Source organism: Peromyscus maniculatus, chromosome X (genome assembly GCF_049852395.1).
Source record: "Peromyscus maniculatus bairdii isolate BWxNUB_F1_BW_parent chromosome X, HU_Pman_BW_mat_3.1, whole genome shotgun sequence".
In the NCBI taxonomy this organism is placed as follows: domain Eukaryota; kingdom Metazoa; phylum Chordata; class Mammalia; order Rodentia; family Cricetidae; genus Peromyscus; species Peromyscus maniculatus.
Window position 1 is genome coordinate 113,666,653 of NC_134875.1, and position 23,595 is coordinate 113,690,247.

General features: G+C 40.9%; 1 protein-coding gene across 1 annotated transcript in view; it reads left to right on the forward strand.

Moving 5' to 3' along the window:
- Nucleotides 1–3,504, forward strand: part of Bend2 (BEN domain containing 2) — a 55,691-nt gene extending 52,187 nt beyond the window's left edge. The window contains exon 15 of the mRNA XM_015992118.3: nucleotides 518–3,504. Coding sequence (XP_015847604.1) covers nucleotides 518–645 — 128 coding nt within the window. The 3' untranslated portion in view covers nucleotides 646–3,504. The remainder of the gene's footprint in view (nucleotides 1–517) is intronic.
- Nucleotides 3,505–23,595: the final 20,091 nt, after the last annotated feature.

A 23,595-nucleotide genomic window follows, 5' to 3' on the forward strand; every position in this document is an offset into this window, starting at 1 on the left:
CCCTTATTCTTTTAAAGATAAGACCATCAGTAGAAAAAAAAAAAAGAAGCACCAGCTTCCTGGGTCTCCAAGTATGAAGACACTGCAGTTTCTTGTACATTTAAAGGACTTAAGATACTTAGTTTTGAGATAATATGTTAGATGCATGATTGAGACACTTAAGAATAAGGAGAGTTGAAATTGGGTAATTAAGACAGCTGAGGATTTCTATTCTGGTATATAATAATATCATTGGAGATTATTATGATTTGTAAATGATGCTATTTTATGTTATTATTTTTTCAGATGAAAAGATTTATCCAGCTCATTTAGTAATGGTAGTAATCCATGCATTTCAGTTTTTTCAATTCTTAAAGATCCTCGGCTGGGGGTGCAGTTCAGTGGGAGACCTGGATTAGATCTCCAGCACTGAAAAACAGGGGAACGAGAGTAAAACAGTAAAGCTAAGAATGTATGAATCAATTTCTCTGAGAAGTGATTTCCAAATAACTGTTCTGTTTTGGATCTTTACCACCAGAATTTCTTCAGAACAACTACCCTGAATATAATCTAGAAGAAACTGGATGCTGTTGGAAATTGTGTGTGACAGCCATCAACAGCTGTCTCCAGACTCTTAGACAAAGCCCAAGAAATGTTATAGACTAATAATACTAACTTCTAGCAGCAACTCCTTCCATGGAATTAACCAAACAGTCTGATGAAACTAACTAAAGCACTTACCCATCCATTTTTTCTAAAACAGTAGATCGTTTTTGTAAGTTTCTGAAATTGTATAACCTGTCATAATGTCAAAGTTTTGTATTGACTACAAAATACTTGACAAAAGATCTCTTCTGTTTTCAAGAAATACTTTGTCTCTGGACAAAATGTGGAGCAGTGTACTGCTGCTTTGAGCCTCCAGTTAGGGGAATACTAGGAAATCCTTGATTGTTTTACATGGTTATTTGAATATAGACTTAGCACTTAATGGTGGAAGAAAGTTGAGTATCAGCAACACACACACGTAAGCACAGAACTATTGTTAGGACAATCCACAATCTACTAAGCATAATGTGCATACAATAGAAACTTGGTATTCGCCAAGTGAGTTGACACTTTAGCACTTAGGTATAAACTGTTGATTCAGAAAGGAGATATCACCTACTTATATCTAGAACATCTATAGTGAGTGTCTTTCCTACACATTTTATACAATGACAAGATTGCAGTCACATTTATTTGACCTAAGCCTTTCAGAGAGAAAACCTAGATGCCTTGGTTTACTCCTAATAAGAGTGGTATCCTTTAAATTACCTCTTGATAACATTTTATCACACAAGTTTGCTCAGGTTGAATGTAGAATACTACCAAGGGAGTTGGCATTCCTTTTAGTAATTAAAATTTAACAATGTCTGTGAATAATAAGAATCTGACCAAATTCAGACACTGAAATTATTTTGGTTTCTGAAGTATCTGGGTAAAGGTTTAAATATATTTCCCATTTTTCAGATATATTCTACTAGTCAAATGCACACAAATTTAAATCTGAGTGTTGCATGTATATGACAACATTGGTCAGAAATTCCGAGAAAAGTGCTCTTAAAGCAATGGTTCTCAACCTATGGGTCTTGACCCCTTTTGGGTCAAACGGCCCTTTCACAGGAGTGGCATATCAGATATCCTGCATATTAGATATTTATGTTATGATTCGCAGCAATAGCAAAATTATAGTTATGTAGCAGCAATGAGATAATATTATGGTTCAGGTTGACCACACCATGGGGAACTGTATTAAAGGATGGCAGGATTAGGAAGGTTGAGAACTACTGTCTAAAAGGATATTGGCAAAGTGGAAATTATCCATCTTGATCATGAATAATATTTTGTTTTTAACATAAGCCCCTTGGTGTAGAGAAAGTTATTGAATGTTTTAGCCACAGAAATAATTCCAATATTTGAATATTTGTGTTTAGGAAATATTTTGTTAGTCACAATGCCACCTTTTATCTTTAAACATATCAAAAAAATTTTATAAGCACTTGAAGTAAATTTTAAACTGCTTACTAAGCAAATTTTTCTTATGCAAAATTTCAATACAACCCAAAACATGCAAAATTTCAGTATAACCCAAAATTCTGTCTTACATAGTTGACCTTGACTAACTTCAGAGTTTTGATAAAGCAGAGAAAAAAAACACAATGGAAATATGATACTGTAATTCAGTTAAATAGTATAACTATTTTGAAGTCTTGTTATTTAACTTGTGAGAGATAGTTATGCTTTTATGTGACCAATTTATAGAACACATACACACATATACGCATACACAACTTTTTGAAAACTAAATTCAACTTTGAGTGTTCTAGTAGAATGCAGTGTGACTTTATGAGGATTATGTATGATTAGATGTTGTGGATAGCAGTGGTAGAACACATGTTTATATGCACAAGATTCTAGGTTAAAGCCTGGCACCAAAAGAACATAAAAAAAAAAAACCTAGATGTTTTAAGACTGTTCTCTGAATAAATAAGTAAACAAATAAGTATTTTCTTTTAGCTTAACAAAACTATAGTGTTTGTGTGTACATCTTTATCTTGTAGGTGTGTTTAGAAAGGTTTTAAAAAGTAGATAGTTTTAAAAACCTTCCATATTTGGACAAAATAATTTTGACAAGATTTTTTTTTTTATTTTTGGTTTTTCAAGACAGGGTTTCTCTGTGTAGCTTTGCGCCTTTCCTGGAGCTCACTTGGTAGCCCAGGCTGGCCTCGAACTCACAGAGATCCACCTGGCTCTGCCTCCCGAGTGGTGGGATTAAAGGCGTGTGCCACCATCGCCCGGCTTGAAAAGAATTTTTTAGACTTACTCATCTAAAATAGTCTCTGGTTTCACCATTCAGTTTAACCAATTTCACAAATATTGATGGTTGAGCTAATACAGAAATAAAATCCATGCTATAAATGTACATCAAAACTTAACATTGTCCTTCATAAATACATACATATTTGGTACTTAAAAAGAAAAGTGAAATTATATACTGGGCAATAACTAACTTCAAACTGCATATACAGATTTCAAATTGAATTTGGCCTTTAAAAAAATAAACCACAAGATCAAGATTTTCTGTTTTCAAGATGAATGGTTGTTGCTTACATAACTTATTTGGAGAAGCCTGCCAATGGACATTTCCACAGGAATACAAACACAAGTAACAGGTTGTTCATTGTGGTAATCACTAGGCCCATGGAACCATTGGACACTTGGAAAATTAGAGGAATTAAATCTAAAATTTGGGTGACTAAATTTAAAAGTTATGTAGGCTTAAATGGCACATTTGAGATATATTGGCTTTTTATTTTTTTTATTTTATAATAACAAGGATTGAATTTCAAGGCTCATACATGCTAGGCAAGTACTTCATTGCATTTTAAGTCCCAACAATGCCCTTTATTTGTATAAAGTATTCAGAATAGTTCCCATGATTTTATATATATATATATATATATATATATATATATATATATATATATATATTATATTATATTATATCTTCTGTGAAAATCATATGTTGCAAGTTAAATTTCATGGTGATACTGAATATTTCACTGTACACTTGCTGTCTTCAAAATTTTACAGACTAATCCTGTTGTATTAGCTCAATAAATGAATAAATGTCTACTTTTAAGACTTGCTTTGGATAAGTACGTTTATCTTTATTTTTTGTTGTCCAAATAAATGTAATGAATAAACATTTAAACTATTCTTAACATAAATGCTTTGGTTGCTTTTATAATGAACACTTTTTATGTAACTTTTACTAATGTTATCTGATAGTGTTTAATGTTAATGATGTACTTTTCAGTTAGTTTCATAGTTGAGACACATCTAGAATACTTGGTTCTTTCTTGTTAAGGAAAAGTAAGCAACACACTGTTTATAGTGAACTTTTATACCATGCTTAAAAAACACTTCATTCTCCTTTAAGATGTACTAATTAGCAATCTCAGATAATTCGTAAAATCAGCTTGGAAGATCAGTGGGCTACAAATCTCAGTCCACAGACATAAATGGGCAAGATATTTAACTATGTTCTTACAACAAATTCATTTCTATTTTGAGGCTCCATGAGACTTTTGAGTTTCCTTCGAAGGCACGGAAATATCCCAAGGCATGAGCAGAGGAGAACACCAGTGTGTGAGAGCTTTCATGATTGCTTTCTAAGTTTTGGGCCTTTCCATGATGGGGAGAGTGTATCAGAGTCAGGTTCTTCTCATTTCTTAGCCACCATCTGTTGACAAATTTCTAAACATCTTATTAATAACATCAAACCTGTGAGCCAGGTATTGGGGTGAAGCTGGAAGGTCAGAGATACAGAACAAGCCACAGCTACCTCACCTTGCCAGATCCTCAGCTGGTCTTGTTTCCTCAGACTAGAGGCCTCTGAGTCCTCATCCAGAATGGGTCTCAGCTGAACTGCTAGAAGCCTGAAAGCTTAACCAGCCAAATGCTTAACCAGGCCAAATGCCTCTAGTTTCTGGTCCTCACGCCTTATATACCTTTCTGCTTTCTACCACCACTCCCTGGGATTAAAGGCTCGCTTTCTGGGATTAAAGGCGTGATGAGTCACCATGCCTGGCTGTATCCTGGAACACATGGATTTCTGCCTCTGGAATGCTAGGATTAAAGGCATGTGCTACCACTGCCTATCCTTTATGTTTAATATTGTGGCTGCTCTGTCTCTGACCCCAGATAAGTTTATTAGCATGCACAATATTTGGGGGAATACAAAACCACAACCATCTGCTGGGGTGTTTTTTTATTTCATCTGGTCTTTAGCCTTTGGCCCAAAGTTATCCTTGTTCCTGTCTTCAGAACCTGTTTTCCAGTGCCAAGCAATCAGCCCCGAAAACATATACAGGTAACATTACATAAACGCAACAGCTTATATTTAAGAAATATATTTGTCTATACAAGTAAAAAGTGCATGCAGTAACAACTAATAAAAAGTCATGAACTTGAAGGAGAGCAGGGGCTATAGAGAGGGTTTGGAGAGAGGAAAGGGAAGGGGAAACCTAATAAATTACGGGGAAACCTAATAAATTACAATCTTCAAAATAAACAAGAAACCCCCGTTCTAATCAGACAGCTTCTTCCTCTGCTCCTAGGAACCCCTCAAACTCACAGATTTCCTTTTGTTGCTGTTAATTTATTTTTTGTCACAGGAAATGGGTTTTGCCTAGATCCCCAACATATTTTATATTTCTGTGTGACTACATAGTTTGCTGGCCCAATACAAAATGATGAAATTGCTCTTGGTATTATTTAGAAAACATACTATTTTATTTTTCTCACTTTTAATTGGGAATACGTTTGGGCTTTCAGTGGCAGAAATAGTGGTGACAATGATGGTTGTCATGTACTTAGCTCTAGCTATGTGCAGGAATTGGGTTCTCAATGTCACCACTTCCCCTATTGGGATTTTCCCTAGTGGAGATAAGTTGGGGTGCAAATTCCTCTAGATCCTGGTTTTCGGTTGGTTCTGATTTAGAGTTTGTCAAGATAGGAATGGGAATGTAGTTTAGTAGGTAGAGTGCTTTACTAACCATATCTGAAACCTTGAATTTGAGCCCTAGCTCTCCATAAAATCAAGGGTAGTGCATGCTTATAGTAGCATTTTGGAGGTAGAGCAGGAGAAACAGTGTTTGGGCTGGAGAGATGGTTCAGTTGATAAAGTACTTTCTATACACATATGGGGACCTGAGTTTAGACCCTTAGAATCCACATAAAAAGCCAGGGATGATGTGCACCTATGATCCCAGTGCTGGAGAAGCAGACACAGGTGGCTTCCTGGAGCTTTTTGGTCAGTCATCCTAGACTAATTGGTGAGCTCCAGGTTCAATAACAGATCCTGTCTCAAATAATAGTGACCAAGGAAGACAATTGACCTCTGGCCTCCACAAGAATTCACATGTCTGCTTGTACATGTGAACACATAAACTACACTACACTACACTATACACACACACACACACACACACACACACACACACACACACACACACACACACACTTCAAGTCATCCTTGGCTATATAGCAAGTTCAAAGCCAGCCTGGGATAATAGAATCTCAGTCTCAAAACAAAAGAAAAAAATAGACTTTGCCAGTCACTGGAACTTGCAAGGAATTTGGAAGGTAGAAAAGCAGAAGTCCTGTTTGAAATAGGGGATTGGGTCCCACAAAGCTCTACCCCTTCCTGAGGATTTATACACAGATGGTTAATGAGGAGGGGAAGATATTTTCTTTAGTAATTTAGCCACCATTAAGAAGAATAAAGTTTAGTAAGCAGTCTCCAACCCATGTTCCTGTGAACAACCCTAATGAAATGCCTTAGATTGAAACAAAATCAAAATAGAAGGCGTTTAGTTGGGAAGAGCAAAGGACATAACAGGAGTGGGAGGGGGACAAGATTGAGTAGTGGAGGTGAAGCTGACTGAAATACATTATGTACATGTATTAAAATATAATGAAACCTATCATACATAATTAATATATGCTAATAAAAACATTAAGTGAAACAAAAACCAGAAGTGGTTTTTTTCCATAGCCAGACTCCATGGCAGATGTAAGATTTAACAAAGCTTCCCAAGGAACTAAGGACAATTATGTCTTTGACAGCTACAGACAGGGGATGGGATAGACTGAAGGGGTTTTCAGAGATCCTTGTAAACTTCAACAGCTTCTCGGGAATCTTGAGAATCGTCCACTTTGATGCTTTACAATGAGGTCTCCAGCATCTGCTGCCTTCATTTTTGGTGGTATCACCTTTGACCTTGGGTTTCCTACCTCTTAATTGCGCTGCAAACTGTGAACTCCTGTGTCGAAACCCTTTACACCAGATATACCTAGCTTGACTTCTGTTTTCCCAGCTGGCCCCTGATGCAGGTAGCCTGTTAAAGGATTTTTTCTCTTTGCCTCTGGACTTGGCCATTAGAAACAAAAGGATTCATAAGTCTGTTGTGCTCATGACCACCAAGGAGCAGTTTAATGCATATTTCTGGCATTAGCAATAAAGCGGAACAGCTTTGTTACCAGAATTCGTGTTCTTGTGTAAAAAGAAGGAAGATGAAACTTAATTTCTTTTCTCTTTTAGTCTTCATGTATCAAAGGCCGTTTCCATATGAAAGCATTCCCACATACTCTGAAACCAGCAGAATCCAGAACCCGAGGACCAGGAACAGATCCTTCCCTCTGTTCTGGTGGGTGGCAGGAGTGCATGCGCCCCCCTTAACCCCACTTATTTTCCCTTATTTGTCCTGGCCACTGAGCTGAGCTTCCTGATGGCAAAGACTGGGTCACTGGTGCCTAACTCAGAGGTCTGGGAAAAGCAGTAGTGCCAAATAAAGTCATTTCTCACTTCTGCTGCCTTTCCTGAAATGACCATTCGTTTCATTTCTTTGGTTGAGCCTGATTTGACTTTTTCCCCAACAAAATCTTAATTTCTGAATTGTATTCATCCCTCTTCATCAAATTATTAAATCCATGCTTAGAGCTGGGTTGAATTGGAACATGAAGATAGCATGAAGCCTGTGTATTCTTTAAAGACGTATGCAAACATTAGTGTGTAATAATGGCTAGAAGGATCCTATGTAAATGGAAAAAGAGAACAATATGTTAATAATTTTACATGGTAAAATAATGTCTATTGTACAAATATAAAGTGAGCATAAATGATAAATTGTATGTAATTTGCTACTAATAAGGAGACCAGTAAGATGTTATAGCCATTTCAAAGACCATCAAAAGCACAGACACACATGAATCAGGAATGTTAAAATGGATTCGTGAATGGAGACAAAACTGATTTCTTCCATAGTGGGGGAAGTTACTTGAATGTCTGCCAGGCAGAATTTATTTGCTTGTCTCTAAATGTATCTTCATCAGTTATATACTATGTATATAATCAAATCATGGTTCTAAGAAAGAACCTAGAATAGAAATAAAAAAAAACTAGAATCAGATAAGCACAAATCTAGAAGTGGTCAAAACAATGCTGCCTTCCACTGAAACACAATTTCAGTAATGTAAATATATGAACTGATAACATAATGGAAACCTCTGTAGCTATTAAAAATAATATATCCAAGGAGTTGGAGAGGTGGTTTAGCCTTTAAGAGCACTGTCTGCCCTCTCAGATGACCTAGATTCAATTCTCAACACTGACATGATAGCTCACAACCATCTGTAACCCCAGTCTCAGGGGATCCAACACCCTCTTCTGTCCTCTGAGGGTATTGCATACATAGATAAGCAAGCACATGAATAAACAAAAAATAATACTAACACAGGGACCCACAACTGGACAATATTCAGAGAATGAGAGACTTTGGAGCACCCAGTCCTAAGTGGGGTGTCTTCATCAAACTCCTCCCCTCAGGGCTCAAAGATCTATGCAGAAAAGGAGGCAGGAAGATTTAAAAGCCAGAGGTGATAGATGATTCTAAGGAAACAATGTCTTCTGGGCAAAACAGGATTGGTACACATAGGAACTTACAGAGACTTTGGAGGTTTGCACAAGACCTGTGCAGATTCAAACAACACAAAGTCCCAGCACTGACAATGGAAAGTGGACGCAAAGTGCCACCCCTTACCCAGAAGCTATTTGTAATAGATACTTGCTGGGAAAGGGAAAATCGGAGTGTCACTGGGTATATCAACCACACTCCAAGATAGGTTCTGTGCCCAAGAATAGTTGGCCAACACAAAACAGGCTCCATGTTTCTGTGAGCTTTTTTCTTTCTTTCTTTTTTATTATTAAGTAATTTTCTATTCAGTTTACAAACCAACCACAGATCCCCCCTCTTCTCTCTTCCCACCCCACCCCGACCCATCCCCCATCCCCACATTTCCCAAGTCAAGGTCTCCCATGGGGAGTCAGCAGAACCTGGCACACTGAGCTGAGGCAGGTCTAAGCCTCTCCCCCCTGCCTCAAAGCTGTCCAAGGTGTCATACCTTAGGCACTGGGCTCCAAAATGCCTGCCCATGCACCAGGTACTGATCCTGATCTCCCTGCATGGGGTCCCCCAAACAGTTCAAGCTAAACAACTGTTTCCTGTATCCAAAGGGCCTAGTCGAGTCCTATGGGGGCTCCACAGCTATTAGTCCACGGTTATGGGTTTCCACTAGTGTGACTAGTCGTCTCTGCACGTTTTCCTATCATGATCTCCACGTTCCCTGCCCACAGAATCTCTCCTCTTTCTCATAGATTGGATTCCTGGAGCTTGGCCTGTTTTGTTTTGATATTTTTTGTTTTATTGGATTTTTGCTTATTTTGATTTTAAGTTCTTTTTTTTAAAGAGAGACTGAGAGAGAAAGAACATGAAGTTGGTGGGTAGGGAGGTGGTGAGGAGTTGGGATGATTTGGGAGAGAGGAAAAATATAATCAAAACATAATCTATGAAAAAAAATTTAAAAATAAAAATAATAAAAATGAAAAATATAGTCAATATTAAAATGTAACCAACAGAGTTAAAATATGTATTATATCTATGTCTAAAAGAGTGGAACTTCTTAAAGTTTTTCCACTAGGGATTCCCTTCCAACCTAGAAATTTTTATATAACCCTATGTATATAGATATGTAAAAATGGGCATTAGAAATTTAACACTTGTTGACAATATATTATTAGAAATTTATTTTAAACAATTATTTGACAGACATGTGATTTTACTATTTGTTAAAGATGAAAGCAAGTTTGCATAGTCATGAGATGAACACGCTTGTTACATAAAGAATTAAATATTGATACTACAGGATGAAGAACATCTTCAATATTTTTCACAGTTTAATGATATTTTGATTTTGTAATTGTCAATGCTGAAAACTCCATTTTGCACAAATACATTGTACAAAAAATGGCAGAAATATGTTTAAGGCTATTGCAGGAATTGTTGGAACATTTTTCCTAATCCAAAGCTAAAATTCACTAAATCATTTTTAATGAAAAATTAGCAACTCAAACAATAGTTTTCAAAATCAAGTATTCTGACATGATACCATGTAATGATACACTAATTTAATAATTCACTTGCTGTGGAAAATATTAAAAGTCTTTATTTTTGCAATTAAATGGTTTCTAAAAGATCAAAATCCTGTGTGTTCAGTAAAAACCCTGCAGTTCATAATATACAGCAGTCTCAAATCAAAGTCATGGTGTTTTAGACAATGTTGTGTGGTGTGATGGCACATCCAGTGTGAAATGCATGTGTTGGGCTAGGGAGATGGTTCAGCAGGTCAAGTGCTCAGCATGTGAATGTGAGGACTAGAGGTTGGGTCCTTAGAATCTCACATAAATGCTGTGTGAGATGGTGACCTACCTTTAGTTCCAACTTCAAAAGGCAGAGGCAGGGGATCCCCAGAGGGAGCTGGCCAAGCAAACTAACAATACTGGGGAGCTCTGGATTAGAGATGGGTTCAGTGGATAAGACAGAAGAGTGATTGAGAATGGTTGTCCACATCAACCTTGGGTCTCCACATATACTCGTAGGCATACACCCGCACGATGCAAAAACTTGCATACATACATATGCACATTTCTCCAAATGAAGCTCAGAGATTACCAATTGGCAGATCAGTAAGCTTCCAAAATTTGCCTGTCTCTGTTCATGCTCCCCCAACTTCCTGACCTAGAATACAAGATAACTTCTACCAGAATATTCATAACATCTTCATTTATAAGACCCTCAAAGTGGAAAGAACTCAAATTGTGGTAAGAATGCCACTCATCAACAGACAACATCCCTAAACTATTAATATATGAGAAAGCATGGATGAATCCAGACAGAGGAAAATATCTAGTATTTTATTTAAGAAAATACAGTCTATGAAAGTGGTATTAAGAGGAAAACCCACTTCATTGTGTTGTATTAGAGCCCACTAGATTGCCTAGTAGCTGTACCCAGCAGGACTGCATAAGAGGTTGATTGGACCACGGGCCTGGGTAACAGGTGTTTGTAATGATCTACACTTGACTGTAACTAGCAAGGGGAAGGTCTTTTGCTCCACCCCTTAGCATTATTATAAATAGACCTTTGGAATAGAGTTCTAGGCCAGTAGATAAAGGATCCAGGTCCACTTGAGTCTATCTTGTGTTTTCTCTCCCCTCTTTATTTCTAACTCAATCTCTTACCCTTCATTCCTCAAGAGTCCCTGGGGTAAATGAATGTGGGGGTTGGTCTGCCACAGTGTTGAGCATCAGAATAGTGACTGCTTGCTTCTATGGGAGAGATATTAACTGAAAGAGAAACAGGGAGCCTTTCCAAGGTAATGGGACTGTTTTATAGACTGAGCTGGGTGGTGGTCACAAGTGTATTCAAGTGATACTGGTATTCTCATATTTATTTGGCTAGGGTCCACAAATTATACCTAAACAGAGTACTATTATAAGAGAATATAGTGGCCAGATGTGACATTACACATCTGTAATCCTGGAATTTTGGAAGCAGAGTCAAGAATCTCAGAGGTTGAAAGTCATACTTGCTACATAGTGCATTTGAGGGCATCCTGGGTTAATTGAAACCCTGTCTCAAAAAGATAATAGCAACAACAGCAAACAGTGCATGGTGACTTATGACTGTAATCCCAGCACTGGATAGGCAGATGAAGGAGTGTTGTCATGAGCCTGAGGGCCAGCCTGAACTTCATATTCACCACGACGTATTTCTTCAGGTCCAATAGCAAGTGACAGAGCTGTCAGTGGAGTACAGTTGCATTTCATTATTGAAAACCACGTGTCTTTATGTGTGCTATATAAATGCATCACAAAAGTTAGAGGATAACTGTCTGGATGGTAACTTCTGGTTACTTCTGGAAGCAGGATCAGAAAGGAACCGGTAGGGAGGGATGCTATTGTTTCAGTCATAAAATGAATGTCTAGTTTCAACTAGTCCAATTCTAATGTATATAATGACAAAAATATAGCTCATCTCAAGCACTGAGATGTTACTCAGCTTTAAATGAAATGTAAAGATCTCTGAATCCGGCAGTCATAGTTCATTAGGGTGGCTATAACAAAATACCTTAGCCTGGATAACTTATAACTTACAATTCTGCTAGGGTCCACAGGTATATTACAATTCTGGGGGTGAGAAGTTGAAGATCAAGGCCCCAGAAAATTCAGTGTCTAGTGGTGAGGGCTGCTTTCTGGCCCATAGACAACCTTCTCAGTATGTCCCCACATGATGGAAGGGATGAGTGGTTTCTAGTCTCTCAGATTCTTTCTCTTCTCCATCACCCTTCTCTCCCAGGTTTATTTTATATGTATGAGTATTTTACCTTCATGGATGTTTGCAAGCCATGTGCATGCTTAGTGCCTGTGGAGGACAGAGAGATTGTTAGATCCTCTAGAACTGGAGTTATAGATGGATGTGAAGCCACCATGTGGGTGCTGAGAATCAATCTCGGATCCTCTGCCAGAGCCCCAAATACTCTTAACTACTGAGGTATCTCTCCAGTCACACCCATGTCTGCCCTTCCTTCATCCCTTCCTTCCTCCGTCCCTCCCTCCCTTCCTCCCTCCTTCCCTCCCTTCCTTCCTTTCATCCTATCTTTTTTATTTCTTTCTGACACAGTCTCACTATGTAGCTCTGGCTGACCTGGAGCTCACTAGGTAGGTAAGAGTGGCTTCCAGTTCACAGAGATCTGTCTGTCTCCTGGGTGCTGGGATTAAAGGCAATGCACTGCCATGCCTGGCTTTCTCAGCTTTTTGAGACAAGTTCTACAAGTTTTCACTAAGTAGCACAGACTGGCCCTGACCTTGCCATCCTTCACCTTTAACCTTTCCTGTGCTAGAATTACAGGTATGTGCCATTATGTCTGTTGCTCGCTCGCTCTCTCTCTCTCTCTCTCTCTCTCTCTCTCTCTCTCTCTCTCTCTCTCTCTCTCTCTCTCTGTTTTTTCAAGACAGGGCTTCTCTGGGTAGTTTTGGTGCCTGTCCTGAATCTTGCTCTGTATACCAGGCTGGCCTCGAACTCACAGATATCAGCCTGGATATGCCTCCTGAGTGCTGGTATTAAAGGCATGCGTCACCACCACCATGCTGGCATCTCTTTTTTAAGGGCACTAACCCCATTCATGAACACTCTACCTTCATGACCTAACCATTCCCCAAAAGTCCCACCTCCTAATACCCATCACCTTGAAACCTAGGGTTTCAACACATGTGTGATGCATCAGCAATCTTGGATAAATACACAGATTTGACCTCAGGGAGTTTGATGAAGTGGAACTAGCATTGTTAAAAAAAAATAATGAAAATCCACAGACCTGCTAGATACCACTTGGCTCAGGCAGGTGGAAGCCACCCACAGGCCAGCCTGGATTTCAAGGTTTGGTCTGGCACAAAGACATCCCCAGACTTGCCTGATGCCACTCAGATCAAGAGGGTGGAAGCCACCCACAGGCCAACCTGGCTTCTCAAGGCCTGGACTGGCTGAAGACATTCACAGGCCCACCAGGGCACTAGGCAGGAGGGTGCCATTATGGTGAGCAAATGTGTGCTGGAGAAGTGAGAGAGAAAGAGAAGCAGAATGATTCATTGTAGATGAATTTCTAAACAGTCTTATTAAATAAGAAACACACTCATATAAACCCTCCTTTTTCCCGCTAATTAGACTCCTGGAGCTCCACCCGGGGCCCAGCCGTGGATGTCTGCATCCAGATTCCTCAGTCCTTAGATGGGGTTTATGGCACAACTATTAGGGTGTTTGGCCATCCCATCACCAGAGTAGGTCAGTCCTGGCTGTCTCTCGGCCATTGCCAGCAGTCTTTTGTGGGGGGTATCTTTGTGGATTTCTGTGGGCCTCTCTAGCACTTTGTTTCTTCCTTTTCTCATGTGGTCTTCATTTACCATGGTCTCCTATTCCTTGTTCTCCCTCTCTGTTCTTGATCCAGGTGGGATCTCCCGCTCTCTTTCCCTCGATCCTTGCCGTTCATTGCTCCCACTCATGTCCAGGCTGTTCATGTAGATCTCATCCATTTCTCCGTCATTGGGTGATCCCCGTGTCTTTCTTGGGGTCCTGTTTTCCAGGTAGCCTCACTGGTGATGTGAGTAGCAGTCCAGTCATCCTTGTTCCACATCTGAGGAGGGTTTATATGAGCAAGAATTGTTGAAACCAAGGTTGGATAAAGCACAGGGACAAATAGCCAAACGAATGGAAACACATGAACTATGAACCAAAGGCTGAGGGGTCCCCAATTGGATCAGGCCCTCTGAATAGGTGAGACAGTCGATTAGCTTGATCTGTTTGGGAGGCATCTAGGCAGTGGTACCAGGTCCTGGGCTCGCTGTATGAGATGGCTGTTTGAAACCCAGGACTTGTACAGGGACACTTGGCTCAATCTGGGAGGAGGGGACTGGACCTGCCTGGACTGAGTCTATCAGGTCGATCTCAGTCCTCGAGGGTGGCCTTGATCTGGAGGTGGTGGGAATGGGGGGTTCGCTGGGGGGAAGGGGAGGGGGCCAGGAAGGGGGAGAACAAGGGAATCTGTGGCTGTTATGTAGAACTGAATAGTATTGTAAAATAAAAAAAAAATGTAAAAAAAAATTAAAAAAAAAGATAAAAAAGTATGCTTTAAAAAAAAAAAAAGAAAGAAACACAGAGCCAAATACAGGGGTGAAAGCTGTAGAGATCAGAGAAATATTGATAGCCACCAGCTAACCTTACTCACCATGCCTCTGTAGCTTCCCCTGAGAGAACCAGCTTCTTCCTGTCTAACCTGCATCTTTATTGCCTTGCTGTTCTGCCTTCTCATTTGCTCTTAGCCTAGCCACCTCACTTTCTTATCACTGCAGGTCTATACAGACCTCCAGGTCTCTGTGGTTGGTACTGGGATTAAAGGCATGTGTCACCATGCTTGGCTGTGTCCTTGAACACACAGAGACTCTGCCTGCCATGTGATTGGATTAAGGGCATGGGCTACCCATGCTTGACTTCTCTTTATGGCTGGCTATGACCTCTGATCTCCAGGCAAACTTTATTTATTAACATATAAATAAAATATCACCACAGTCCATGTGCTGTGGAAAGAGGTAGAAAAGACAAGTGAAGGCGGTGAGTAGCAGGGTGATATGGCTAGCTTGCTTGCCACTCTGGGCCATGGTGATGTCTGAGCCTAGGCTGCTGCCAAGGGCCAAGTCTGGGTCCATGGTACTACCACAGCTGGGGTCTGTGTTAACATTAGTGGCCCATGTTGCCACCAAAGGCCACAGGATGCACAGTGTCTGGGCTGTCACCTGTGGCCATGCAAGTGTTGGAGGGCCATGTCACTGTAGGGCCCTGACCAATCTGAGTGGCCTACTTTTACACCTGGTACCATGGTAACTTCCAGGACCAAGCTGCAGCTGAGGGCCATGTCTTGGTCTGTGATCCTATTTCAACCAGGGTCTGAGTTGATGTCCTTGGCTTCTGTTACCACCAAAGACCATAGGGATTCCCAGGGTCTAGTCTGCCTCCTAAGGCCATATTGGTGTACAAGAGCCAACCTGCAGCTGTGCCATGCTGATCTGGGTAGTCTGTGTTAACATCCAAGGCCCATGTTGTAACCAAAGGCTGCTCAGATGCCTGGGTCAATTCAGCCACATGAGCCCATGTTGGTTTCTGAGGGCCATGCTGCCACTGGGACCATGCTGATCTGTGCTGTCACACAGAACCATGGTGACATCCAGACCTGAGCTGCAGTTAAGGGCCTTGTCTGGATCTGTGCCCTCACTGCAGCCAGGGGTCTGTGTTGATGTCCATGGCGCCTGTTACCATCAAAGGTCATGCGGATGCCTGGGTCTGGTCAGCCACCTGAGATCATGTTGGTGTCCAAGAGTCATGCTGCTTCCAGGGCCATGCAAATCTGGGTGACCTGAGCTGCCATAGTGGCCATGGTGTTGTTAACTGTTTTTTATTATGTACAGTGGCTGCCCTTAAGTAGTGGCTGTCCTAATCAGAGACTGCAACTCCAGTGCTACCAGCAGCAGTTAGACCTGCAAGTATTCCATTCCCCTAGGCACCAACTCCTTCAAAGCTATCAAGGGAAACTTTATCTGGATTTCTATTCCTCCAAAGAACTCAGGATTCAAAGGTTGAAGTAGAATTCTGCTTGCTCAGAGAGGCTGAATAGCAAGTATCTAACCTTCTCCTTTTGCTCGCATCTTCTAAAAAAAAAAACAACATTCTTCTGCTTAGTCCCTACTTAAGAGAACCTTAGCTACAAGTGGTTCCTCCCTACTACTTCCTGTCAGCTACTTGCTGACTCAGCATCCTGCTCCCAGGTTAATTTTATTTAATCAAACCAATGTAACCCATTTTGCATTGTTAACAAAAGCAGTAGGAAAAAATGCAAATATTCAAAAATAATATTTCACAACATTTCCCCCTTTTTGCCTAAACAAAAATGAAAGGTTTTAACTTTAACATAGCAAGACTGTGTACAATAAGAACAATTATCCTGCCGGGCGGCGGCGGCGGCAGCAGCAGAAGCAGCAGCAGCAGCGGCGGTGGCGCACGCCTTTAATCCCAGCACTCGGGAGGCAGAGGCAGGTGGATCTTTGTGAGTTCGAGGCCAGCCTGGTCTACAGAGCGAGATCCAGGAAAGGTGCAAAGCTACACAGAGAAACCCTGTCTCGAAAAATCAAAAAAAAAAAAACAAAAAAAAAAAAACCAAAAGAACAATTTTCCCTCTATCAAGGTATCTCGTTCATTGCTCTCCCACTCTGGCCCTGTTCCAGTTCAACCATCCCATTCCCTATGTTCTCATCTCCCATCCCCTACCCTCAATTGGCCCCCTGAAAGGACCAAGCAGATGCCATAACAGGCTGCTCAGTCTTCTCACAGAGATAAGGCCTCAATTTCAGTTTCCTGAGACTTGAGCAAGCAGTCTCTGGGAGGGCCATGAACAAAAGACATAGTTCCTGCAGTAGCTCCCTTTCTGCATGTACTCTGACTGCTCAAGGTTTAGCCAATTGTTTACTGTCTGGGACCCCTCACAAACTTAGAGCTATGTTCATGAGACAAGGACAAAGCCTGGGCCACTGAGTCAGCCCACGCAGTCAATACATGCTAGGCCAGCCAGCCTCCATGGCACCTCAAGGACAAAGCCTGGGACTTCTCTAGGCCCCATCCCAAAATGATAACTGTAACCCCCAACCAGTAAATTCAAAGGTTACATACCCTCACCCAATCATATGATGCAAAGGTTTGTACCACCCTGCTTGTGGTTTTCCCCTTTAAAAACCCCTCACTCTGAGGGCTCAGGGCCATCGTCCTCCACCTGCTGCATCGGAGTGTTGGACATGGACAAAGCTGGGGCTTGCTTGTTATCAATAAACCCCTGTGTATTTTGCATTGGTTATCAGCTCTGTGGTGGTCTTGCTCGGAGTTCTTGCAACATCGGCATAACACCCTCTCACCCCCAGTTTGCTCATGTAGATCTCATCAATTTCACCTTCCCAGGGCAATCCGTGCGTCCTCATTAGGGTTCTCCTTGTTAGCTAGCTTCTCTGGAGCTGTGGATTGTAGTCTGGTTATCCTTTGCTTTACACTAGTATGCACTTATGAGTGAGTACATACCATGTTTGTCCTTCTGAGTCTGGGTTACCTCACTCAGGATGATATTTTCTAGTTCTATCCATTTGCCTGCAAATTTCATGATGTCATTGTTTTTTACTGCTGAATAGTACTACATTGTATGTATGTACCACATTTTCTTTATCCATTCTTCAGTTGAGGGGCATCTAGGTTGTTTCCAGGTTATGGTTATTATAAATAATGCTGCAATGAACATAGTTGAGCAGGTGTCCTTGTGGTAAGATTGAACATTTCTTGGGTATATGCCCAAGAGTGGTATAGCTGGGTCTTGAGGGAGGTTGATTCCCAATTTTCTTTTTTTAAAGATTTATTTATTTATTATGTATACAGAAGAGGGTGCCAGACCTCATTGCAGATGGTTGTGAGCCACCATGTGGGTGCTGGGAATTGAACTCGGGACCTCTGGAAGAGCAGTCGGTGCTCTTAACCTCTGAGCCATCTCTCCAGCCCGATTCCCAATTTTCTAAGAAAGCGCCATATTGATTTCCAAAGTGGCTGTACAAGTTTGCACTCCCACCAACAATGGAGGAGTGTTCCCCTTGCTCCACATCCTCTCCTACATAAGCTGTCATCAGTGTTTTTGATCTTAGCCATTTGACAGGTGTAAGATGGTATCTCAGAGTCATTTTGATTTGCATTTCTCTGATGATTAAGGATGTTGAGCAATTCCTTAAATGTCTTTCGGCCATTTGAGATTCTTCTGTTGAGAATTCTCTGTTTACCTCTGTAGCCCATTTTTAATTGGATTGCTTGGTTTTATGATGTCTAGTTTCTTGAGCTCTTTATATATATATATATAATATATATATAGTATATACATATATATATATTATATATATGTGTGTGTGTGTATGCGCATGCTGATATACTCACTTGTGAGAGTACATGTAAAGGCCAGAGACTGATGTAAAAAAAAATACTTTCTTGATTACTTCTCCACTTCATATTTTTAATTGAAGTTTTTTTCATACAATATATTCTTATCACGGTTTCCTCTCCACCAACTCCACTGAGGTCCTCCCTACCTCCCCATCTACCCAACTCCATGCTCTTCCTTTCTCTCTTTTTAGAAAACAATCAATCGGGAAAAGAATCTTTTGAGACAGGATCTCTTACTGAAGCTTCAGTTCACCATTTTGGCTAGACGGGATGACCAGTAAGATCTCAGACTCCAACAGCCTCTGCCAACAAGTGCCCAGCTTTTATGTGGGTTCTGAGGCATTGAACTCAGGTCCTTTTACCTTAAGAAACACTTTTACCCACTGGACAATCGCCCCAGTCTCCACAAAATGGACTTCTTATTTGAATCAGTGAAGAGTCTTTCAAAGGCACTGATTGCAGTAATTTGAGCACTTCCTGGGCTATGCTAGATGTGTTGACACGTGCAGTGTGACTGGGGTTTGTAATCCAGAGACAATTGGGGCTGACCACTGCAGTGGCAAGTGTTTTTCCTCTAACTGCAGAGAGTGTATGAGTCTTCTTTCCATCAGCCACAGTGATTCATTCAGGGTGAACTTGTGTATCCAGACAGGGCTTGGAAAGGGAGGTCTGAAACCTCTAAAGGTTCTATTTAGGGGAGTGGACTTCCCTGACTGCTTACTGCTTATTCCTAGTCATCCGACCCTTGGAGTTCCTTGCTTTTTAAATTAGTGAGAGCCTGTGAGCCTGTGAGCCTGTGACCTTCCTTCCTTCCTTCCTTCCTTCCTTCCTTCCTTCCTTCCTTCCTTCCTTCCTTCCTTCCTTCCTGTCTTTCTTTCTTTCTTTCTTTCTTTCTTTCTTTCTTTCTTTCTTTCTTTCTTTCTTTCTTTCTTTCTTTCTTTCTTTCTTTCTTTCTTTCTCTTTCCTTCCTTCCTTCCTTCCTTCCTTCCTTCCTTCCTTCCTTCCTTCCTTCCTTCCTTCCCTTCTTTTTTAAATTCAAAGCTATTTCAGATATCTAGTTAAAGGAAATTCCACCTTTCAAGATAGAGGCAAGGGCAGGTTTCCTTTTCCCTATGTGTGTAAACATGAATACACACACACACACACACACACACACACACACACACACACACACACACCTATAATTACTCCTGTATATACTCCTTGCTTAACTGAGATATCCATTCCAGATAATTACAGCTTTCCATTCATTTCAACAGGACAATTCAACCCAACTCCAGGAAACAACTGTGACTTTACATCTGTACCATACCCCATTTCCGAGGTATGTTGGCACTTTGAAAATGCTGCTGCTTAAACATTACCTAAGTGTGTTTGTAAGTAGATCTCTTAAGAGTAAATTCCCTTGAAATACATTTTACATCTTAGAGGATATCACTTCGCTTTATTAGCCCTTGTGTTTTCAACCTAATTGTTGGTTTACTTAAGTGACAGATAATGTCTGTGGAAGGAAGAAATGATGTAGAGACATTTTTGCAGTACAGGACTGATACTAGGTTCCATGAATAACTAACTATGTTGTTAAGTTTAAGCATCTGACTGAAAGTATGAGCGTAAAAAGAAAGGCTATAATAATTTAGTTACACAACAGTAATAGGTTCTCCACCTAGGCCTAGCACCTCCTCAGGCCAGGTTGATTGTCACATCCAATCAGAGGGGAGTTGCATATGGGGATGACAGTCAAGCATTTTTGTAGCAGGTGAATACATCTTGCCTGGAAGATTGACTTTCTGGTTCAGATGGTTCACAGTTGGGCAAGGTCAATGATGTCTTTTCTCCCCAGCCAGCCCCCATAGCACCCTCTGGAGTTATGAACACTAGCTAGCATGGGGAATCTGGCACTCTGAATGCTAGCCATCATGGAGGATGCTTCTAGTTTGGTTGCAGCTTGCTTTTCCTCTACTTTGCATTTGAGGTGTATGGTGTCTTCTGCAAATAGGATCTTATCCTCCAGATCAGCAGGACAACCAAGGAGAGTCACAAAAGCTTGTATTATTTGGGGCGGTGCTCTGAGACCTCCCTTCCCAACTCTTTTAAAAAAAATTTTTATTATTAAAAATTTTTCTATTTATTTTACATACCACCCACAGATTCCCCCTCCTCTGTTCTCCCATCCCCAGCCTCGCCCCCAACCCTCCCCCCATTCCCACTTCCTCTAAGGCAAGGTCTCCCATGGGGAGTCAGCACAGCTTGGTACATTCAGTTGAGGCAGGTCTAAGCTCCTCCTCCCTGCACCAAGGCTGTGCAAAGTGTCTCACCATAGGCACTAGGCTCCAAAAAGCCTGCTCATGCACCAGGGATGGATCCTGATCCCCCTTCCTGGGGCCCCCCCAAATTGTTCAAGCTGAACAACTGTCTCAAGTATCCAGAGGGCCTAGTCCAGTCCCATGGGGGCTCCACAGTATTGGTCCACAGTTCATGGGTTTCCACTCATTTGACAGGTCATTTCTGTAAATTTTCCCATCATGATCTCAATGTCCCTTGTTCATAGAATCTCTCCTCTCTCTCTCATCAATTGGACTCCTGGAGCTCGGCCTAGCCCCCGGCTGTGGATCTTTGCATCTGCTTCCATCAGTAACTGGATGAAGGCTCTATGATGACAGGGTAGACCAGTTCAGTCATCCTCTCAACTATTGCTAGTAGTCTAAGCTGGGGTCATCCTTGGGGATCCCTGGGAACTTACCTAGCACCAGGTTTCTCCCTATTCCCACTATGTCTTCATTTATCATGAAATCTCTTCCTTTGCTCTTCCATTATGTCCCTGTTCCAGCTCGAACCTCCCATTTCCTTATGTTCTCATGCCCCATTCCTTGCCCTCCATTACCCCCCTCATATTATATTCCATGATAAAAACCAGATTTAAACAATACCTATCCACAAATCTAGCCCTACAGAAAGCATTAGAAGAAAAAAGCCAACCTAAGGAAGTTAGATACACCCATGAAAAAACAGGCAATAGATAATCCCACAGAAACAAATACCAAAGAAGGGAAACATACAACATTACCACCAAAAAATAACAGGAATTAACAATCACTGGTTATTAATATCCATTAATATCAATGGTCTCAATTTGCCTATAAAAAGACACAGGCTAACAGAATGGATACAAAAACAGGACCCATCCTTCTGCTGCATACAAGAAACACACCTTAACTTCAAAGACAGAAACTATCTTAGAGTAAAAGGCTGAGAAAAGACTTTCCAATCAAATGGACTTAAGAAGCAAGCTGGTACAGCTATTCTAATATCTAATAAAATAGACTTCAAACTAAAATCAGTTGAAAGAGATTGGGAAGGACATTACATATTTATCACAGGAAAGATCCATCAAGATGAAGTCTCAATTCTGAACATTTATGCCCCAAATAAAAGGGCACATTTGTAAAAGAAACATTACTAAAGCTTAAATCACACATCAAACCCCATACACTAGTAGTGGGGGACTTCAACATCACACTCTTACCAATGGACAGGTCTGCCAGACAGAAACTTAACAAAGAAATAAGGGAACCAACTCCTGTGGAAGTGTCTCATATCTGCAGCTGTAGACTATGTCCAGTAACCTACTGCTTCTAGAAGCAGCACTATCCAGCCATTCAGGGGACTGCCCTTCAATCAGTCTTTTGTGTATTTTATTTGGGTTACAAGATAGCAGACCTCCAAATGGCTTCTTTCTACTCCCTTTGTCCTGGTTAATCCTCTCCATCTCTGTTCACCATCTCCTCCATTCCTGTACCCTCAGCTCCCCAGTCTGTTCTTTTCTACTTCTCTCCCTACCCAAACATTTCCATGCCTAGAATTTCCCCTTCTTACTTTCCTTTTAATCTATGTTTTACTATTTCTCTCCTTTAAGGTACCCACCTGTTGTCCCCTTCTAGGTTTCTGGATTCCACAGGTACTCCATGTCAAACAAACAGAAGTAAAGAGTAAAAGCTAGGATCTGCATATGAGAGAGAGCGTGTAATATTTTTCCTTCTAAGCCTGGGTTACCTCTTTTAGCATAATTTTTCTATTTTCACCCACTTCTCTGCACATTTTATTTTCATTTATAGCTGAATAAAATTCCATCCTGTATATGAACCATGTTATTTTCATTATCCATTCATCAGCTGATGGACATCTAGATTGATTCCCTTTCCTTGATTTATTGAGAATATCACAGAAATGAACTTAGATGTGTAGGTATTTCTGTAATATGATATAGTCCTTTGACAATGTGCCCTGATAAAAGGGTAAGAGAATGGAATGTTTCTTCTGTGTCCTTGCCCAGGGGCAGATTTGGCAAGGTGCGGTCTGGGTTTGGTGTTAGGACCTTGAAGAAGTTAAGGTTACTATTCCTGGGAATCTGCCTTTTCCTCTCTGAAGAGACTAGTGTTGTCAGTCTTAAGGCTGCTGAGTACTCAGTTTGTGAAGCACTTGAGATATCCTTTGTTCCTCTGTGCAACATTGCTTGGTCAGCTTCCTGCTGCTTTCATCCCATTGCATTATAGATTTCTGCTGACTGTCCCATTTTACATCTGCAAATTGTACACAAGATGCTGTACTTCTTAATAAATTCACCTGGCAGAAGCCATCTGGTTATGCAAGACCACCCTGGTCCCAGATTTCTTTCTATCCTCTTTATTTTCTTATTCCCAGTCTTCCCCCTTGACACCTCACCACTATTTGCAACTCTTACTCCTTCTGGTTCAAGTCAATTTGATGGTTTTATTTGCAGCATGTTTCTTTTTTTTTTTTTTTTTTTTTTTTGGTTTTTCGAGACAGGGTTTCTCTGTGTAGCTTTGCGCCTTTCCTGAGACTCACTTGGTAGTCCAGGCTGGCCTCGAACTCACAGAGATCCGCCTGGCTCTGCCTCCCGAGTGCTGGGATTAAAGGCGTGCGCCACCACCGCCCGGCTATTTGCAGCATGTTTGAGAACCCTCCAGAATGATTTTCAAAGTGGCTGCACTAGTTTACATCAACATATAAGGGTTCTGTTTTCAGCACATCCACACGAGCAAGTGTGTTATTGGTGTTCTTGATGATGACCACTCTGACTGGGGCAAGA